At 44.1% G+C, this 22091-nt stretch overlaps 1 protein-coding gene across 1 annotated transcript in view; it reads left to right on the top strand.

The window, feature by feature from the left end:
- MYO1H (myosin IH) overlaps positions 1-22091 on the top strand; it is a 124655-nt gene that overhangs the window by 101075 nt on the left and 1489 nt on the right. The window contains exons 10-26 of the mRNA XM_037817331.1: positions 354-445; positions 1881-1975; positions 4184-4230; positions 5344-5424; positions 6007-6112; positions 6858-6975; positions 10002-10115; positions 11247-11323; positions 12668-12736; positions 14460-14544; positions 15222-15381; positions 16141-16224; positions 17009-17102; positions 19505-19560; positions 20457-20592; positions 20953-21020; positions 21149-21246. Of these exons, the coding sequence (XP_037673259.1) occupies positions 354-445; positions 1881-1975; positions 4184-4230; positions 5344-5424; positions 6007-6112; positions 6858-6975; positions 10002-10115; positions 11247-11323; positions 12668-12736; positions 14460-14544; positions 15222-15381; positions 16141-16224; positions 17009-17102; positions 19505-19560; positions 20457-20592; positions 20953-21020; positions 21149-21246 (1580 nt within the window). The remainder of the gene's footprint in view (positions 1-353; positions 446-1880; positions 1976-4183; positions 4231-5343; positions 5425-6006; positions 6113-6857; positions 6976-10001; positions 10116-11246; positions 11324-12667; positions 12737-14459; positions 14545-15221; positions 15382-16140; positions 16225-17008; positions 17103-19504; positions 19561-20456; positions 20593-20952; positions 21021-21148; positions 21247-22091) is intronic.

Below are 22091 nucleotides of genomic sequence, written 5' to 3'. Positions count from 1 at the left end.
GGAATCTGAAAGCATGAAAGGCAACTTCATAAAAGTTCTCTTGCCAAGCTTACCCCCCCTTGCTGTTTTTAATAATAAGAGCTACAGCGACGATTCATCCTTAATTTTTAAGATGGTCAATAAAACTTAATCACTTTTAAGGACCAAAAATAGGAAATGGGAAGACAGAGCTTGAGAAATATGAAAGATTAGACGTTCCCAGTTTTATAGTTCTCTTTCCACAAGGGAAACTGAACTTGTACTAGATGACAGTATATTAGTCTGCTATGTTCTCCCACCGCTGGTGAAAGCATTTTTGACTTGGAATCAATGGACTGACGCTGTGGATTGCAGCTTCTCTCTTTCTTTTGAAGGATGAGGAATGTATTTGTCCCGGTCCTGCTACAGACTTGAGCTTCCTGGAGAAATTGGAAGAGAAAGTGGGCAGGCACGCACACTTCCAAACGTGCGTACTTCCTCTGACAGGCTGTTGTGTGGGAGAAGGTCCTTGTATATACATTTTCTTTGATATGGAGGCAGTGCTGCCCAGGAGAAACAGCTACGTCTGCATACAGAGATAATAATACATTAACTCAGCTGTATGCACAGCTTTCGTTAGTGGAACACAAACTCAAGTGAGTTTCAACTATAATTTTTTTTTTATTTAAGATTTGTTTTCTGCTTTATTCAGTGATCATTACATTTTGGACATCTTCACATGGCATAAAAGTTGTTTTTTTTTAATTCAGACAAAATACATATAGTAATGTGTATAAATCTGAAGTGTACACCATGGTAAGTTTTTATATTCATGTGTACCCATGCAACCACTATGCAATTCAATATATAGCATCACAGAAGATCAATTAGAAGCTTAATTAGACAAGTGGGAGAGTGTTTAAGAGGGTATGCTAGGCCATCACAAAGACCTGGCTGAATTCCAGCTGGGCCACTTAGTAGATTTCTGACTTTAGGCAAGCAACGGAACTCTTCTGCATTGAGTTTCTCCTTCTACAAGATGGGGATATGAATATACCTACCATACAACATTGGAAATAACTACATAGATAACCTAGCAGACTGGCCATGGTAAAGATTCAGTAAATGGTAGCAGCATTGTCAAACCTGTTTAGAATATCGAAAAGATAACTCAATGAATTAAAACAATATAAATCAAGAATGGACTAATAAATTGTGGTATATGCACACAGTCGGGCTGCTATAGAGTCACGAGAATGAACAATCTACAATTGCATTCAGTTTTGTAGAAGCATCACGTGAACAAAAGAGTACATTTTACATGATTTTATTCCTATAAAGTATAAAACCAGGTGAAACTAACCTATCCTCTTAGAAGCCAGAGTAACAGCTAGAGAAGGTTTGAGGGGCAAAGGGATTGGTTTTGTTCTGTTTCTTGATCTGGGTACTGGTTTCATGGATGTGCTCAGTTTGCAAAAATTCACTGAGCTGTATATGTAGGATATGTGTGCTGTAAATATGTATATATTATATTTCAATAAAAATTCATTTAAAAAAATCATGAATTACCAGAATCTGAAATATGATGTTTCACGAGCATTTTAGTCTCTCAACATCGTAAAAATGTAAGGGAGTGAATGTGCTTCTTAGTTACCATCTAGAAAAACAGAAATTATTTCAAAGTACAAGTAAGCACATTTCTTTGGCTCGCTTATATATTTTTATTCCTCGGTGCTGATGAGAAGGAAGGGTCTCGTTTTAGAAAGATCTTGACTTATAACCAGAGGAAATAGGTTAGCAAGGTTTCCCAGAAGCTTCCGTTTGTGGTTAGCTTTCACTGCTGGCTTTTAGCTGATTGTTGTGTTCCTTGGTTGCCGTGCAGTAGAAAGTTTCAGCGCACGTCTCTTCCTGTCTTGCTGCAGCCGTAAGCTGGTGGGTCCAAAGGGCCGAAAGAGGATCGGCTGGATGGAGTTCCAACTCCTCCACTATGTGGGAGAGGTCACATACTGCACAGAGGGTGAGTGCTTGTGGGGCACAGATCACAGGTGTGCAGAGGCTGTGTGTGTGCACGCTTGTGCATGTTTGTGTGCATGCCCAGCCTGGCATCCTGAAGAAAGCAGCGAGTCTGCACCCATTTAGGTGTACGATGCGGTGGTTTTTAGTATATTCACAAAGTTGTGCAACTATCACCACAATCAATTTTAGAACTTTTCATGGCCCCCAAAAGTGATCCCATACCCATTAGCAGTCACTCCTCATTTACCCCCAAACCCCAAAACACCCCCACTCAGTCCTGGGCTGCCACTAATCTGCTTTCTGACTCTGTAGATGTGCCTATTCTGGACATTTCATATAAATGGAATCATATAATACATGGTCTTTCATGTCTGGCTTCTTTCGTTTAAGGTTTTCAAACTTCATTCACATTGTAGCATGTATCAGTACTTCATTCCTTTTTATTGCTGAATAATATTCCACTGTAGGGACATACCACATTCCATTTAGCTGTTCATCAGTTGAAGGATATTTGGGTTGTTTCCATTTTTTAACTGTTATGAATAATGCTGGTATGAACACACCTGTGTATAGCTGTATCCTCATCTGGTTGTTTCCAGCATTTTCTCTTACAAACACTACTGCATTTGACATCTTTGAATATATCATTTGGCCAATTTTTGCACATTCTATCCATAGGATAAACTCCCAAAGTGGCATTACTCAGTTAAAGCTTCTATCAAAAGTTCATTTTGATAACTCCAAATTGCATCTAGAAAGGCTGTCTCTTAGACATTTTTGATGTCTAAAATCTAGTCTTTTTTTAGCTAGTTTTTACTTTATAATGCCATTGAGTTACTAATTTAATTATTAAATGCTTAGGTTTTATGTGAGTGCTTATAAGCTGAGTTTTAAAATTGGAAATGCCATGTCTTCCTTTTGTATAAAGATGCTGTTGAGTACCACTAGCCCCAGTGCTTGAGTTTGCTTTTTCCTCAGGGGTAGGTATGATTTTTCTCTTCCATGTACGTAGGCTGGCCTTCAGGCTCAGCACCGTCTCCATTGTTTCCATGTCATTCATTGTCTGTGTGGTTCTTTTCTACTGGACTGGGGCACATTACGCTACTTAGATAAGAGCTGTTTCTTTTCCAGCCATACATTTATGTGCTAGCTCATCAGGTGTTCCAGTTTGCTAGAAATGCCATTATGCAAAATACCACAAATGGATTGGCTTTAATAAAGGGGATTTATTAGGTCAAAAGTTTACAGTTCTAAGGCCATAAAAGTGTCCAAACTAAGGCATCAACAAGAGGATACCTTCACTGAAGAAAGGCCGATGGCATCTGGAACACCTCTGTCAGCTGGGAAGGCACGTGGCTGGCGTCTGCTGGTCCTTTGTTCCTGGGTTCTGGTTTCAAAATGGCTTTCTCCAAAATGTCTCAGGGCTTCCTTTTATCTTCTCTCTCTCAGCCTCTGTGCCTCCTTTCTTGTTCTCCCAGGGCGTTTCTCTCTAAGCACTTGGGGGTCCTGTCTTAGCTTCTCCCGCAGGCAAACTCTTGATTATATATCTTAGCTTCTCTCCAAAATGTCTCTCTCAGCTTCTTCTGAGCTCCTTCTATCCATGAGCTCTCTTAAAGGACTCCAGTGAAGTAATCACTGGATGGGCTGGGTCACACCTCTTTGGAAATGATCTAATCAAAAGGTCTCACCCACAGTTGAGTGGATCACATCCCCACGGAAACACTGAATCAAAAGGTTCCACCCAACATGATTGGATTAAAAGAGCATGGCTCTTCTGGGGTCCATAACAGTCTCAAACAGGCACATCAGGGTTTAGAGTTTAGCACACGTGTCATAAATTCAGTTCTGAGGACCATTTCTATCTAAGCCAGTGGTTCTCAACTGATGGTGATGTTGTTCCCTGCAGGGATATTTGGAAATTTCTGGAGACATTTTTGGTTGTCACAACTGGGGGTAGGGGTTGGTGGGCTGCTAATGGCCTCTGGTGGGTAGGAGAAGAGGGAGGCTGTTGAATATCCTATAATGTGCAGGACAGCCCCTCAACAAAGAATTATCTGGCCCAAATGTCTATAGTGCCAAGGTTGAGAAACTCTGATCTAATCCTGAGAAATTATTTTAGGATTTCCCTTTGATTTCAGTTGGTATAGATTTTCACTTTTAGGCAAAGCCATTGATTCAAAAACAATTTTTATTCAATATTTTATTACAGGATTCTTGGAAAAAAACAATGATCTACTTTATAGACATCTGAAAGAAGTAAGTCTGAAACTTAACTATAAGTGGTTTGATGGTTATGAAGTAGCATCTCTTGACAATGATTTTGGGATAGATTTTGCCTTCTGGATTCTTCTCTTCAGTGCAGTATGCTAGAACCCCAACATGTCCTGGCCAGAAGGAACTTTTAAGATCATCCATATGAACCCTTTGCTCAACAATATAATTCAGCTATGCATGGGGCTCCTTCTCTGTGGCAGGTCCTGTGCTAATTCGGGAGTCTCACACTGAACAAGACCTTGCTCTCGTGGGGTTTAGAGTCAGGGGTGAGGGTGGAGTGAGTAAGTAAATATATTCCAAATAACTTATCCATCAGTGAGAGGTGCCCTAAGAAAATAAACGAGCTGTTTTGATTGGGGGTGGGGATTAATTTAATTTAGAGGATCAGAGAAAACACCTCTGTGGAGGTGACTTTGAACTGAAACCTGAATGATGAGAAGCAGTCAGCTATGGCCATGCTAAGACCTGGGGTTATTCCAGGTAGAAACTAGCATATGCAAAGGTCCTGAGGCCCCCGTGAGCCCAGATATATTCAGTGAGGGGGTAATGTTAGGGGAAGGGGCTGAGAGAGCTCAGCAGGTTGAGATCCACAGGGAGAAGAGACTTTGACTTGGTGATGAGGAAACAGAGACCCAAAAAGGTTACCGTGCTCAAGGTCACAGGTGAGGGTAGGTCAGGAGCCAGGAGAAAATTCCCAGTCCTCTCCCATACATCTCATCATTCAGATCGACTTCGGGTTTTTAAATCCTTAATTTTGTATTGAAATAGTCAACTATTTGTACAAAATCGGATTTTATTTTAATTCGCTTTTCTGCTCTGAGGGATCTTCCTCTACCATTTGTGGGGCTGCCTGTCCCCACCTCTTGGACTTGGGGTACAGAAGGGATTGCAAACTTCTGATGCCTGCACCACGCAGTTACTGTCCTGGGTCTGAGTCCCAGCCTGGCCCCTTACCAACTGGGTGCTGATTTCCCCATCTGGGGAGTGAGTTTGATGCCTTCCATGCTTAGAAAGCAAATGGCTCTGTGGCCTCCCACACACTGTTGTGAGCTTTCCTGAAGGTCCTGAGCAGTGCTCATCTCCCTTCTCTTGCAGGTTCTGTGTCAATCCCAAAACAGCATCCTGAGGGAATGCTTCCTAGTGGCCGAGTTAGAAAACCGGAGGAGGCCGCCAACAGTGAGTTTTGCAAAACTGGAATGGTAACAAAAATTGCTCCAATGGTGCAGTCACCTTCAGTTGCCTACATTTTTTTAAGCCTCCTTCCCCCTTTTCTGGAAGAACTGCTCCCCAACAGGTTCTCCTAAATATGCACTTTCCAAATTGAGTGATCAGTTGAATCATTTGCAGACATTCCTTGAGCAGCACAGGGAATTTAGCAGTAACAAGACAGACAAGGATCCTCTAGCGGAGAGGGTATTGGGAAAACACCATCCAATAGATAAAGAATGTATGATAAAGGAAGCACGGTCAGGCGGAAACAAGGGAATGTGCTGGCGGGGGACTGGGACCCGGTGATGGTTCTACTCAGTCATCACCCCACATATTTGCTGAGTGAATGAAGCTTCCTGCTTGAATAGATTGAACTCAGTCTTCGCAGATCCAGACATCCGAAGCCTCCCCTTAATGGGCAAATGCCTGAGAATGGGTAGGACATTCTGTGGAGTTAGGGTCCAAAGGGCTGGAGCCTCGTGCCCTAATCAGTCTTCTCTGTATTAATTGCAAGCACCAATGTCTTCTCAGCTCATGCTCTCTCCATAGGTGGGGACTCAGTTTAAAAACAGTCTGAGCAGTCTCCTAGAAATCCTCATCTCCAAGGAACCCTCGTACATCCGCTGCATCAAGCCCAATGAAGGGAAAGAACCTTGTGAGTTGAGAATCGTTCTGAACACCGAGCTCAGGGAAATAAGGCTGGGAAAAGACCCGAGATGGCAGTGGGTTAAAATTCTTAAAACCACCACAGGTTCATTCATTGTCTTCAGTGTATAAATTATCTCCCTTTTTAAAATAACATGAGGTAGATGAATTGGAGGCAAAGGAGCTTCATTTGGTGGTCCTGAGTGAGGATGGCCCAGATGTTGGTCTGTTTCAGGAGCAATACATCTGGGCCAGACAGGTGTCTCAGGTAAGGAGGAACAACATAGCTTCTCTCCAGCCAGTGAGCAAACTTCCAAAACAGTCTATGATTTGGGTGTTTTCTAAGCTCTTACCAGGATCTGTAACAAAGTTGCACAGTTAAAGGTTTACAAATATATCTCAATAAAATTGAATTAAAAAAAATTTTTTTCCAGAGGCCAGGCAAGCAGAGCCAATGAGTGAAGCTGGCTAGGTGTAAGGCTATAGGGAGGGGAGTGGACTGGGGCAAACTGGAAAGGGCGCATCCTGCCTAAAGGGTCAGCACTACTTCCTACCAGACAGTTGTTGCCATGGAGGGTTCTGGGGCCAGGATGGCCAGATCTCATGAGTTTTTCAAAAGAAACCAGAAATCCAGGTTTTCCTGTAAAATTCTCCCATTTAAGAAACAAACAGCATATATCAAAATTTTTCTGTTGTGGACTCAGCTTGGGGACCATCATTCCTTTACAGTCATTCTCCCTTCTGTGTTTCCAAAGGCAAGTTTGACGACTTCCTCATAAGGCATCAGGTCAAGTACCTGGGGCTGATGGAGCACCTGCGGGTGAGGCGGGCCGGCTTTGCCTACCGGCGGAAATACAAACATTTCTTGCAGAGGTAAAGTTGTCTTTGCTGATTTGAAGTCAATAAAACATGAGTGCCTGGTGAGGCTCTGCGGATATGGTGATGGCTAACAAGCCATCCCTCAAGGAATCTGGTTCCTTTGCTAACTGCTGTAGCCGTGAGACAACCCAGTTGGGTTTACCATCTTCCCTCATTTTGTAAGCCCCTGCCTTACTTCTTGGAATCCCGGAAGCTCAAGGCGAGGTGCGTAGATCTGCCACCAGGGGGCAGACCCTTCCGTCTGTGACCCACACTGCTGGTTTAGTGTAGTCGGTTTGGGGACGATCCCCTGTCCTCGTGGGCTGTCGAGAGCAGCGGATATAGTGATGGGGCACAGGCTTTGGGGCCTCACAAACTTAGATCGGAATCTTCCTTCTGTCTCTTACACCTGTGACCTGTTTCCTTACCTGTAAAATGAGGATGGAATTGTCTGCTGCTAAGGAGCTTATGTAAGGATTTAATGATATACACCCCCCCACCACCACCACCACTAGCATCCCTAAAATTGCTCAGACCCTAACGCTTCAGGAGTGATGAGCTGCCTCTGAGTTTGTGCTTCCAAAATACACCTTCAAACTCTCAAGATAAGCAGAATAAAATGCCCATTTTTATAAGTCAAAATGGTTGAATGTCAGCAATTTCATATGGTTTGAGCTAATACTAGGTGACTTTTGAGTTCAGAGTACGACTTTTTAATTATAAAAACCAGGTGCATGAGCTTACAGTCTTGCTCTGACTCTGAGTTTTGCAAATTATGCCCAGACCCTGCACTTTGAAACCTCAGCATTTTCATTTCATTTTAGCCCCTAGTTCAGTGATTTCAAACGTTTCTCTAGCAGGGATCATGCTTGTTTTCCTCCCATGAATCTTATATCTTGATCATTAAGATCTCAATTGTATGCATTAATTAATAAATAATCCATTTCCCCACTTTTATTTTAATGACTTACATACCTGCTGATTGGAACCTGTGATTAACATAATCAGTGTTAATCTTTTGAGTTGGGGTAATTTCAGCCTAACATACTTCAAATTTTATTGTTAGTCCTATCTTGAGGAAAGGAATTGTCTTCAGGTTTGAGAAACACTGAAAAGAGTTAATTAAGCAACCCCGCCCTAAATATTCCCTTTGAAGGCCCCTGCGGATGGTTATTTGAAGAGAAGTGTCGGAAATAAAGCGGTTCCTGTAAGGGAATAAACGCTCACTCGGTTTTGGAGGAGAAAAGAATTTATTTACAATCTTGCAAGATAGGGCGTCCAGCCAAACACATCGAAGACTGGCGCGCCAGAGGAAGAGAATGGCGATCTTTAAATCTCCTACTCCTAATTCGCAAGTCCCTCCCGTTTCCCCATTGACTGGGTACTAAAGAGGTTACAGCCTATCCGAGAACACTAACTAATTCATCTTTTGAGATTTTAATTTGTACAGCCAATCCCAGAGAGCCAACTAGCTCATTACTGAGATTTTGAACTGATCAGCCTATCCCCCTCAAATTTTTATTTTTTTTGCTGTGAGTTCCCGCCTCTGATATTACCTCATATCTCTTTACATTCCAGTAACTATGGTTACTTTTCCATATAAGGAGCAGGCAGATTCTCTCTTCTCTTTGTCTGGGGCTTGTTTAAACTGGTTTTGCCTCCATTTCCCTTATTCCATGCTGTCTCTATGTGAAAACTAAACTTATCCCTTTCTTACAGAAGCAATCCAGGTAAAGGAGTAGCAGGGCTCCCTCTCCAGGGAAGGTGTTTGGGGAGGGAGAGAGTGTGAGGATCACCCTGGAACAGCAAGGGGTGGGGAAGTCTGGAGGTGGGGACTGGGCAGGCTCGGGGGACAGCTAACAGGCCGGTGTGGCCGCAGTCTGTGGCTGGGGAGAGAGGAAGGAGGGGTCCTGGGATGGGGCCGGAGATCCCCGGGCTGGCCCTGCTTCCCTAGATCTGGAAGCGACCACATTGCAAGGGTCTAACAGGACAGAAGTTCCTAGACCGTCTCCACCCTGCAGGCATTTTAAAGGGTGTCACCCCTCCATTCCCTCCACCTCCATATATTGGGTGTTTGAACAACCTCCTCAGGATGTGCTACTGAGGGGCACAGTCCGGTTGGGAGCAGGGCCTCCAGCTGCCCGAGCCCCCCAGCTTCCCCTGGAGTTCCAGAGCTGAGTCTTTGCATGCATCCCGTGCCTCTGTAGGTGGCTGGGTGGAGGGAGGTAATCAAGGAAGAGCAAGTGACATTTATTCCCTTAATGGAGTTCCTCATAGAGTTCCGGGAAAATAAAGGGTTCAAATTTTGATTAAAAAAAAATAAAAACAGTATATGACCATTAAAGGCCTGGGGCGGGGAGCAAACTAGGGGTACTGTAGCTTATGTTTATTGAAGACTAAGATTGTAAGGGATGCTTCGTGTGGATGAGCCCATTTAGAGCTCATGACAATCACAAGAGGAAGGTTCTATTATTGTTGATGATATGCAGGTGAAGGGGGTAAAGCAATTTGCCCAGACGCTGAGCAGCCTGAGTCCCGAATACCTGCTCTAGTCATATTGCTTCTGGCTTTGATTCATGGCACTTGTGAATCCTGCATTCATATACTGTATTATATATATATATATAGTATGTAATATGTATTACATTGTAGACATCGTAATTACCTTCATGATGACTGCATATTAGAAGAGAGGTGCGTTTTATGCTGGAATTAGGTTCTTAAGTCAGCATGGAGCCAACATTACCCTTGAAAAATCCCGTCACTTAGCAAGCATAGTTGCTTCTTTTCTGGTGTTGCACTTGATTCTGTTGCTTGGGTTGATCGTACACTGATGAAGTCATGGTTGTTTGAAGAATGGCCACTTCTCCCACTCGACTGAAATAATGTCGTTTTTCTTTGTTGCCAAGTGTATATGGTTGAATTCAAGGAAGTTAAAAGTAAGCGTGATGATCCACCAAGTGCCTGGGGTGCCCCAGTGGACCTCTGGGGAACTCTGTGAGTCATGGTGTCCTGCTAGGTATCCTCTTCTCTCCCTCTAGGTACAAATCTTTGTGCCCAGATACCTGGCCGCACTGGCATGGGCCTCCAGCGTGGGGTGTAGAACGGCTGATCAAGTACATCGGTTACAGACCCGAGGAGTACAAGTTAGGGAAGTAAGTGGCCAGGAAATTGTCAAGTGATCTCTTCTTTCAGCAGAATGTTTTGTGTGTTGCTCTACATCCATTTAGAGCCTGGGGAGTTAATCATTTAGAGTTTTATATAGATTTACAAGCTGATATTTCCATTCACTGGATTTAAGTGCAGCTTTAATGGCTGCAGGGGTTTTAGTGCTACTAGGGGAAGAGATTAAGTTATAAAGGAGCCATGTGTTCCCAGCCTGACTTTCTCTTGCAAAATGAAAAGGCCTGGGGTGGATCACGTAATCTTTGTGTGCCTGGGGTCTTTCATTGTTAACATGTTTACACGCCCTCCCAAAGGTGACATGGGACCTGTAAGTTGTGAAAGCATCTTTTGTATCCCAGAAAATAGTGTTCTAAAACTCTGCATATCCTTAAGATAGTGTTGTCTGTGAACAGGAAAACTTCCGTCTGCATTGAAAGCTTTGAGGCAGAGCTCTGTGGGGTGAATTGGGACAATTTCCATCTGTTATTTCAGTCGGGGTAAATTTGATTGCAAGGAACAGTGCCGAGCAAGAATAGGATCTGTCCCCAGGCTGCAGAGAGTCATGGCTTCGATGATCTCAGCTTTCAAATCTATCAGTTGGTTTCCTTGAGGACTTCACTTACCTCCTAACTCCCACTTGACACATGGCTGTTGGTGGCCACTCTGGCCCTTCTCCAGCCTGAAGCTCCTGTTCTGTCCCTGCCCCAAGGTTCAGTTACTTTTCCAACCCAAATCCCTGAGGGGAATCAGGCTAAACACATCCTGTGGGAAGCAGGCCATGGAGATCAGAGGTGGTACCTGTCTCTGATCCAATAACCTCTGGCTGGGGAAGTGGAGTCACGTGGCACGATATACCTGCCTCCGTTGCTGTCTTCCCTGTGTGTGTGTCCTTGTCTATCTCTTCTAAGGCCACCCTCATTGCATTCAGGGCCCACCCTAATCCAGTGTGATCTCACCTCAACCCTTATCTTAATTGCCTCTGCAATGACCGTATTTCCAAATAAGGTCACATTCCAAGGTTCTGGATGGACATGGATGGGATGGGGATGGGGGGGATACTATTCAACCCACTTACGATAACTGGCCAGCTAATAAGTAAAACATTCTCTTTTCTTTCCTAGAACCAAAATATTCATTCGTTTCCCCAGAACTCTTTTTGCTACTGAAGATGCCCTCGAATTTAGTAAACATCAATTAGGTATGAGTTTTCTGCCTTGATTTCAGCAGAATGTGACACAAACAAGCTGAGTCTGGGGATACATCTTAAATGCGGGTACCTGATATGTTAGAAGTGTTCGCTTTGGAAACCAGGAACAATATCTGGGATTCTGTTAACATACATGTGAGTTGATATCTTAGAGAGTGGTTGGAGGGCAATCATAGCTGCAAATGGAATCTGAAACATCGTAGTGCCACCTCAGTCCTATTTTGGATTAGATTTTTTTTGTGCTGCACTTGGGGCTAAAACCACAAGAGTCCAATGCCCTTAAATTAAGGTCGTAAAAACTTTATAGAAGTGTCTGATGCTGGAAGGCCTGGTTTCAAAGCCTGTAGTCTGGGTGTCTGCTGTGAATAGTAAATGAGAAAAGTTAGGTGGTGGTGGCGGGGGGTGCAAAAAATAAACAAGCCTTCTCAGGGAACTTCTCCTTTGAAATCTAGAGTAATCTGAGTGGTTGCTGTGTGCCAGGTGCGTCCTAGGCCCTCTACATTCATGATCTCATTTTATCTCCAGATCACACTTATGGAGGGGGCACTGTTATCTCCATTTTACATCCAGGGAAACTGAGGCACTGAGTCATTAGGTACCTTGCTGAAGGCCACACAGCTAGCAAGCAGCAGGGCTGGGATGTGAACGTGTGTCCGACTGGCTTCAAGGTCTGGACTTGTAACCACTGTGCTTGGTTGTCTCATTTTTTGACTCCCAGCCACGGGGAACGTGGTTAACATGCAGGTGCTGACTCAGCCGGTCTGCGCTGGGGCCTGGGTCAGCATTTCTAACTGACTCGCATAGGGTGGGTGCTGCTGGTCTGCACGGTCCTGGAAGATCCTGGCCTCTGGTGGGACCTCAGTCAAGAAGTGGAGGTGAGTGGGCGAGGATAGAGAATCTTCTGGGCAAGCGTGTTCTGTGGTCACAGACCTGAGTTCAGATGCCTCCTTAGTGGCTACACTGCCTCGAGCAGAGCACGTCTTCACGGTCTGAGCCTGCATGCCCACCCGTAAGATGACCTGCTGACACCTGCCTTGCGGGCCGCCTGTGAGGACGAAATATAAGGCTGAGCCTGGAAGCCAGGAGGCCCTCAGGGCTGGGGGCTTGGCTCTCATCACTGAGTCCATCTTTCCCCTGGGGGAAGGACAGGGAAAGGAAGAAAGGAAACTCCAGTTGCTGGATGGCTTCTTGGAGCCAGGCTCAATTTATCAGCCTCCTGTATTGTCATTACACTGCATGCCCTTGAGGCCTGCTGCTGACAACCCCCACCCCTCAAGGTCACAACTGCAAAGAAGCCCAAAAGAAAGCCTTTTCCCCAGTTTGTTTTATTTTAAGTCGCCAGAATCCAAGCCACGTACAAAAGCTGCTTGGGAAGGAGAGCGTATTTGAAAAAGAGACGAGCAGGTAAGAATGAAGCAGAAAGCTGCCGGTTTGCAGTGGACCAGAATTAACCTGTTTCCCTCTTGTCCACCTGGCACCCAGCACCCAGCACCTGAAAGCACAGGCTCCTTTGTTCATTTTCTCCTCCTGCCTGTCCTTGAAACCCAGTGTTCAGTTCAGGGACCTCCTGTTATCTTTACTGATCAGAAATTGTAACATAGTGGCCTATACTTGTCCTGTGGATATGTTTTGAGTCACACCATATGCATTTTGAAGAATATTTTTTAAGTTTACAAACATTGCAGATGTCCTTGAATGCCCTCCTACAGGTCCCTCCTCATTCTGGTTTGCTAAAGCTGCTGGAATGCAATATCCCAGAAATCAGCTGGCTTTTTCAATGGGAATTTACAGTTCTAAGGTCATAAAAATGTCCAAATTAAGGTATCACGAGGTAGATACTCTGAGGAAAGGCACATGGCAACGTCTGCTGGTTCTTTTCCTGGGTTCTGGTTTCAAAATGGCTTTCTCCAAAATGTCTCTCTCAGCTTCTCTGAGCTCTCTGAGTTTCATCTGTCTTTTATCCTCTCATAAAGGACTCCAGCAAGGGGATTAAGACTCACCTTGAATAGGCGGGGTCACACCTCCATGGAGACAGCCTAATCAAAAGGTTCCACCCACAAGATTGGATTACAAGAACAAAGGCTTTTCTGGGGTACATAAAAGATTCAAACCAGCAGACTCCCCAGTCACCACTGCCACCCCACCTTGACTCTGGGAAGTAACCACTGCCTTGAATTTTGAATTGATCATTCCCTTGCTGCTTTTCATGGTTTTACCATCTATGGATGTGTCACTAAACAGTATCTTTATAGTTCAGCATATTTTGAACTTAAAATTATACTGCTTGTATTTTGTGACATTTTTTGACTCTAAATAGATTCTGAAATGCAAGCAGTACCTGTGTGTAGATTTAGTTATTTATTTTCATAGCTGCATGGTACTTCACTATATCGGAGGTCAGCAAATGTATTCTTAGAGGGCCAGACAGTAAATATTTCAGGCTTGTGGGTTATGTGGTCTCTGTCACAGCTTTTCAACTCTGCTGTAGTAGCATGAAAGTAGCCTTAGACAATAGTTAAATGAATGGGCCTGGCTTGGCTCCATTCACTTCCCAGTAAGACTTGATATACATAAACAGGCAGCTGGCCCATGGGCTGTAGTTTGCTGACCTCAGCACTATATGAAGTCACCACAACTTAGCTGTTTGGCTGATGGACATATTTTGGTAATATAAATACTGTTAAGAGGAAGAAAAAATTTTAAAAATCTGAGTAAGTGCTAACATTTAAAACTTGGGAGATAAGCCAGAAATCTGATTTTTGTGTGTCTCAATTTTGTGTGTCCCGATTTTTCAATGTAGACAACTAAATGAAAGTGAACACTGGGTGAGACAAAGCAAACACAGTGGTGAGGCTGTACTACCCCAAGTGCCACTTCCATCCTTGAAAATATCTGGGGGATCCCCCTGGTGGTGTTTATCTCAGGGTGCCTGTGTTTTTCTTACTCCAAGGTTACTCTGTGGGTCTGGGTGTCCAGGGAAGAACCGATGATGATCATCTCTGGGGCTAGCAGAGTGCTGCGGTGGGCACCCAAATGTTTTGCTGAGTGGGTGAATAATTCTGAAAAAGCCTGTTGTATTTAAATGTGATTGTGCTGACCTTCTAATGCCAGCAGTGACCTCTTTCAGCCATCACACTTGAAGCCCACTGGCGTGGAGCCTTGGCTCGCAAGGAGGCCAAAAGGAGGAAGTGGGCTGTGCAGATTGTAAGGAAGTAAGTTCTAGGGCACAGTGGGGAGGTCACTTAACTTTGGAGCACTGCAGGGGTGGGGAATCATGGGTTTGGTTGAGGTTTTGTGCATTTGGGGTCTGTGCAGAAAATACAATTTTCCTTCAGATTATCGCCCTTAGAAGTTTAGTTCCTTCTCCTTGCTCTGAGCTCCCTGATTTGAGGGTGATCACAACTCTTGACGTTTACTGATTCTCTTAGCCTAGCTCAAAAGTCATCAAGTCAAATGCCTTCTGGTGCCAGCCAGGTAAAGTAAGACCCACAAGCTGGAATAAGGCAAGAGGGTATGATGGGGGTTGTGGCAACCTAGAAAAATCAGCCCACCTCAGTAGGGGCAGACACCGGAGAAATGACTGGCCTGGGTTGACAGATTTGATTTTTTTCAAGGAAAACTGGAAATCTGGCTTTCATGTGATCTCTCCCAGTTTTTGTTTTTACACTGGCAAATAATTCAAGTTATTAAAAATCAAGCAAACAATGGTGTGGGTGATAAATAAAATATCTTTTGGGGAGATATGGCCTATATCACCAGCTTCTGCCCTATGCAGCCATCTAAATGGTTTCTACTATTTTGGCCGCCTCTGAAACAAACACATGGGGAGAGAATACAAGTCCTAGTGCAGAAACGGGGCCCCAAAGTAACAAAACACTTTCCTGCTTAGGTTTGTAAGCAGCTTCATCAATCGCAACAAACCCCTTTCTCCTGACAACAAGGAGTTTATAGTGTTTGTACGGAAGAATTACATCTTGAATCTGCGGCATCACGTTCCAAAGAATGTCTTGGACAAGAGCTGGCTGAGACCACCTGCCGTCTTGGAAAACGTAAGGACTAAACTGGGACCGCTGATGTTGCACGCATGGCACTTAACTCTCGTATTCCTTTCTGTTGCCTCCCTTTCAGTTTGCGAGGGCTGACTTGGCAAAGCACTTCTTTGCAAGGGTGTTGTACACACAAAAAGTTTAACTCCTCAGAGTCTGTAACATCCTTAACAGGATTATAAAGTTAATATAGTCCATTTAAGAGGAACTATAAAATGGTTATAAAACCAGACATTGGGCTGGATTTGGCCCGTGGGCTGTAGTATGCCGATCTCTGTTCTTCAAGAAAAAACTGCTCTCTCAAACTAGGAAAAATCCACCCACCTTGGATGTAGCCTTCCAGATGGGTTCGGTGACGATCACCTAGACGTGTTTCTCGAACGATGACGAAAGGACCTTCTGTGTCTGAAACCCGGGGTGGGGGTGGGGTCCCATAAATGCAGATTTCATGGGTTCCACCTCAGACCCACAGAGTCAAAATCTCTAGGAGTCTGTTGCTTTAACCAGTTCCCCCGATGCTTCATAAACACGTCCAAGTTTGAGAATCACTGATATAGCAATAGCAAAAACTTGAGAGCAAGATTGGAAGGTTAGAGGCTTGCTTTCTCTGATTCGAAAGTATTAATGCAGCACTTTAAATCAAACTGAGTTCACCTGTGCCTTAAAATCCTGTTTTGGTTGGCCACAACTCGAGACAGGGTGTGGGTGATCCAGGGTGTGGGTGATCGAGGAAGGTGGAAATGAAGTGTGTTCTCCACACAGGCATCAGATCTGCTCAGGAAAATGTGCACAAGGACGCTGGTCTGGAAGTACTGCAGTGGCATCACAGCTGAGAGAAAAGCCCAGGTGGGGACTTGGCACGGCTGTGGGGTGGCAGGATAGTGGAGGGGTGAGTACCCTTTCTATGGACTATAAGCCTCAGCAGCCCTCTCTTGCCATTTCACCTGTAAGATGAGGATCCTGTTAGTCTCATAGCTCATGGTCGTGCTGAGGATGATGCACGAGGACCTCTTAGCAGAGCCCTTGGTACATGTCAGCTGTTATTACCATCAGCATCATTCTTGTTACCACTGTGAACACAATCCAGATGGTTCCTACCCTGCAAGAAACACAAGACCCCTTCTCTGCTGCAGGCCTGGTTTTGTTTCTGATTATCCACAGGTCAGCACACTTTTTGTCTAAGGGCCAGAATACATATTTTAAGCTCTGTGGGCAACCCAGTCTCTGTTGCAGTTACTTGCTCTGCTGCTGTAGCACGAGAGGAGCCATGGACAGCGTGTAAATGAATGGGCTTGGCTGTGTCCCACTAAAAGTTATAAAACCAGACATTGGGCTGGATTTGGCCCATGGGCTGTAGTATGCCGAGTTCTGTTCTTCAAGTAAAATCTGTTCTCTGAAACTAGGAAAAACCCACCTTCAGGAAACCAGTGAAAATAAGGGGACATGTAGAAGGGTCAACCCTCTGGCAGTACAATTTTTAGGGCATTTTGGCCAAAGCCAGGGATGTGTTCTGATTCCTACTATGCAGAAGTGTAACAAGGCTCCTGTAGCTCATCCAGGAAAGGAAGTGATATTGTTTATCTAAAACCTTATGGCTACCGTTTTCATGCTCTCGACTATTTATTACCAGATGCAGCAGAAGGTGGTTACGAGTGAAGTATTCTGGGGAAAGAAAGAAGGTTATGCAGAAAGTTTAAGTCAACCTTTTGCCAACAGCCAGATAGGTAGGTACATTTGCCTGTCCACTTTCCCTATTCTAAAAAAGGTCAAGGGCCACAATATGATAAGCCCAAGACAACAGTGGTTCTTAAAAGGTTGAGGCAATGCCTCACCAATATGGACTAACTACAATGTGTCAACTCAGAATTGAATCTTAGAACTTAGCCTAACGTGGACATGATTATTGTAATAGTCCCTCGATTGTAAGCTCTTACAGCAGTTAACTCTATCCCTGAATTGTAAGGCCTATCTCTAAACTTTGAGATGCTGATCCCTTAGTGTATAACCTGATTGGTCTCTGGAACAATGCGTATCTCTGAGACACCTGAAACTCAGAGCTAGAGCTCGGCAGATATGAATGTCAGTATTAGCGCATACAGCCACTGTCAAAAAAAAAAAAAAAAAAAAAAAAAAAAGCTGAAAAAAAGCCCAGACTTCAATTAGTGATATGGATGAAGCAGGTCTGGTTAAGACCAGGGCAAACCGAGCCAAAGGGTGAAGGGCGAAACTGACTGTGTTTTAAAACTTCAACTTCCATATGAAACCAAGGGAAGAGATGTCTATTTGGTACAGGATCTATATTTTCTAAACAGTACAACTCTACAGTTGGTTTGTTCAAACACCACAATTACATGGAACTTTGAATAGGAAGTGAGATATGGGAGGTTAGTATAGGCTAGAGTGAAATAGTGACACATCCCAAAGTAATTTGGGCAGATAATAAAAAGTATATTTACAGCCTCCCTCACCCCCCAGAAGGTGCAGAAGTGTTGGACTTCCTCACCTGGACTGGTGTTCATGTCACAAACATTGAACTGGCGGTTTGATGTGCTGAGCCCTTGATCATGGGACTTGCCCTTATGAAGCTCGTTACTGCAAAGGAGAGGCTAAACTTGCATATAATTATACCTAAGAGTCTCCCCCTGAGTACCTCTTTGTTGCTCAGATGTGGCCCTCTCTCTTAACTGAGCCACCTTGACAGGTGAACTCACTGCCCTCCCCACTACATGGGACCCGACTTCCAGGGGTGTAAATCTCCCTGGCAATGCAGGATGACTCCAGGCGATGAATCTGGACCCAGCATCGTGGGACTGAGAGTATCTTCTTGACCAAAAGGGGGATGCAAAATGAGACAAAATAGTTTCAGTGGCTGAGAGATTTCAAATGGAGTTAAGAGATTTCAAATGGAATGTCTGGTGGACATTCTTATGTACTATATAGATAACACCTCTTAGGTTTTAATGTATTGGAATAGCTAGAAGTAAATACCTCAAAACTACCAAACTCCAACCCAGCAGTCTGCACTCCTGAAGACGATTATATAATAATGTAGATTACAAGGGGTGACAGTGTGATTGTGAAAATCTTGTGGATCACACCCCCTGTAGTGTATGGATGGATGAGTAGAAAAATGGGGATAAAAACTAAATGACAAATAGGGTGAGATGGGGGGATGGGCTGGGTGTTCTTTTTTCACTTTTATTTTTTATTCTGATTCTGATTCTTTCTGCTGTAAGGAAAATGTTCAGAAACAGATTGTGATAAACGCATAACTATATGATCATAGTGTGAACAGTTGATTGTATACCATGGATGATTGTATGGTATGTGAATATATTTCAATAAAACTGAATTAAAAAAAAAAAAAGTTTGAGGCAATAGCCTCTTTAAGAACATCAACTGGATGAGTCCCTTTTGCTCATAAAGTTGACACCCTTTTTCAACATGAATAGGTGAGGGTGGTCACTGCCTAGACATCCCTGAAGATCGGGAAAGTGATTAAACTAGAGGAAGGGACAGCAACAGACAAGATGGAATTTTATAAAGGATTATGAATACTGAATCTTTAAATAATTTTCATTTTCTTAGTTCTAGGGTATTTGGTTAGAAGAAAAGAATTGAAATGAACTGTTCTATAGCTACTTATTAAATTGTAATTTGAAAGCTATACCTTTTTGTATATATGTTAGATTTCACAATAAGGAAATAACTGAAATTAAGGTACTATAACTCGTAACTTTGGAAATTTCCTACAGATCTACTTGTTAAATCATACTTTGAAAGATATTACCTTTTTCTATATATATTTTGTAATGAAATAACAACTGTGGAATTATAACCTATAATAGTCTTTGAAATTTGCGATTTGTTTAACTGCACTTGGAAAGCTATCACTTTTAGGTATGTATGTTCTACAATTAAAAAAAAAAAAGGAAAAAAAAATGGGGGAAAAAAAGTCAAGGGAAGGTGCTGCCCTCCGTGGCATTTCCTGCCAGCTGTTTCCCCGGCTGAGGTCTTACTAAACAGAGGGACGTAACAAAACCAGCCGAAGACAGCAGATACCGGGGTGACTCTTGCACAGCCTGGCTATTTAGTCATGATTCACTGTGTTCTGATTCCCTCTTAGATGAAGATGACATTAATCCCAAAGTGCTTCAACTAATTAGCAATGAGAAAATCCAGGTAAGGATGTGTTTGTTGTCAGCTTCAACCAGGACTCCCTTACTAAGGTCTGAGAACAGGGTCTGCTGTCTACGTCCAGACTGTCTGGAAGCACTATTTAAACGCAGGAGGGCAGCTGGGGGGGCCACGTCTCTCAACTGTGATGCTCTAAGTATTGACTGATATTAGGGGACAGTGTGACTACTAGTGGCTGCTGCTGTCCTTATGGTCCTTATCTGTCACCCCAGAAACTGTCCCAGTTTAGTTTCCTGTGAAACTTGAGTGCAATGTAATCGTGAACTTGCACATCCCCATGTTGGTGAGAGGCAGTATGGCAGCCTGAGTGCAGACTTTGCTTCATAAGTTAGTGGCTGTGAGAACCCAGGCTGTTTACTGAAGCACTGAGTGCCTACGTCCTTCTGAGTGGGGACAGTGGGGTTTTTGAGAGGATGAACGAGTGGGTGGGTGTGCAGTGCTTAGGCTGCTGCCCAGCCTGTAGTAGCAGGCACACATTCGCCATTGCTGGCTCCTCCCGTGGCCATTCTGCTCTTTTTGGTTCCCTGGAGACTAGAAGCCCTACCTGACTGAGGCTGCATTCCCTTCTGGCCTCAGGGCTCGTGGTTCTTATAGGGTTTTAACATCCACAGTGCTCTCAGAGCAGACCTGTGAGGCAGGTGACCATAGCGTTGACACCTTTGAAAGCAAGAATCTAAGGTAGAGCTGGAAATCAGAGTCTACTATGTAAAGAGCCAGAGTGCAGGAAGAAAACCCGTTTATGCAAAATCTGAGCGTCTGTGAATGCCGGGCGTCTGTCTACTGAAGTCTGAGTAAACTGTGAGGCAACTTGGGCCCTCTGCCCCACCCCTCACCCCCAATGAAATAACCTTCTCCTCGTGGTGACGGGGGACTCCTTGCAGTATGGTATCCCGGTCATCAAATATGACAGGAGGGGCTTCAAGGCCCGGCAGCGGCAACTCCTTCTTACTCAGACAGCAGCTTACGTGGTGGAACTTGCCAAAATCAAGCAGAAAATAGAGCACTCGGCACTCAAAGGTAAGAGGTGGGCAACTGTTAAAACAAGTCATTTGGCTGACTTAGCTACTGGACCGACTAGGAACGAAGAGGCCCTCAAATGGAGACGGGGTGTGGTGGTCATGGAGCCCTGGGCGGCCTGGAATTAGGTATCAATAGCTCCCCCTTTCCCTCAGGTGTCCAGGTGGGACAATAAATGTCACCTTCTACGGCGACCTAGTCTTCCCACAAATCAGACCTTCACAGTCCAACAGCTTGCTGCTTTTGGGAATATTTTGTTCATCGTACTGAGCTACCGAGGAGGGGGGAATAGTGTAGAGTTGGGGATGTCTTTCTTTTCTGTATCAATTTCAAGATCCCTAACTTTGGATCTGTCTTCAGGTGTTTCTACTAGCAATCTTAGTGATGGAATCTTAGTCATTCACGTGTTGCCAGAGGACAAGCAAAAGGTAACTGACCGCCTCAGAGGGAAACATGCTGGCAAAATATGAAGTTAACCGCCATGAAACCTCAATATTTGTATTTTTCTTTTAAACAACCGGCACTGAAACCGCAATGTTCTTCCCCTTCCTATCAGGGGGATGCCATTTTACAGTGTGAACACATATTTGAAGTGGTTACTAAACTCGTGATGCTGGTTAAGAAGGAGAACATTGTACGTGTTGTTCAAGGAAGGTAGGTGGTTTCACTTTCAGCACAGGAAATAATTCAGTGATGAAATGTTCAAAAGATCAAGGAAGATGCAGATGTTAATCCTCTCACCCGGGCCTGCCTCCCTCCCCAAAACAAAGCAAGTACTACCTACAGCAAGGCGCAGGGAAGAAGCCCCTGCTAGGTTCCCTTACCTTCTGATAAAGAACTTTTCTTCTTCCTCTTGCCCTTGATCTTGGGCTCCAGAGAAGGAGAAAGGAAGACTGTCACTGATTGCTCAATGACTTGAGGAAACAGGAGTCTAACCCTACAGTTTCCAAAGGAGCCACATATGTCCCCGAGGGAAGCTGTCACCCAATGAAAGGTGGCAGGCTGTGGCCACACCTTTGCTGTCAGTGCCTGCTGGCACAGGTGCTTGAGCACACTGAGCCTCAGCTGTGCAGGCTGCTTTCAGATTGATGAGAAACGTGCTAAAATGTCTTTAGGACATGAAGGAAAAATATCTAGCATACAATTCTTCCACGGGCAAGGAGGCTAATCAGCATGGCCAGCACCACACAGCTGCTCAGTGACGGCACATGGGTTCCTAAGGACCCTGCTTGATCCTCACAATTATGTACAGCAATGCAGTGCTGTACTGATTCTCTCTCTCCATAGCTGAGTACTTTGTAAAGTGCTGTTTCTCTGTTGTTGTACTGCTAAGAGAATACTTAGCCCACTCCATGAGTTTCAGCATAAAGATATATATGTAGGTGGTTCTTCAGACATCAAACTGGCCCCTGAAGAACTGAATGTGGTAAGCTAATTAGAAAATAACTACAGAAGTGGGTGGTAAGTTTCCTAGTTGTGGAAGTGGTTTTCTTTTGATT

This window comes from Choloepus didactylus, chromosome 23 (assembly GCF_015220235.1).
Source record: "Choloepus didactylus isolate mChoDid1 chromosome 23, mChoDid1.pri, whole genome shotgun sequence".
NCBI classification, from domain to species: Eukaryota; Metazoa; Chordata; class Mammalia; order Pilosa; family Megalonychidae; genus Choloepus; species Choloepus didactylus.
The sequence above is the reverse complement of the archived record's forward strand: the minus strand, read 5'-3'. Positions and strand labels throughout refer to the sequence as shown.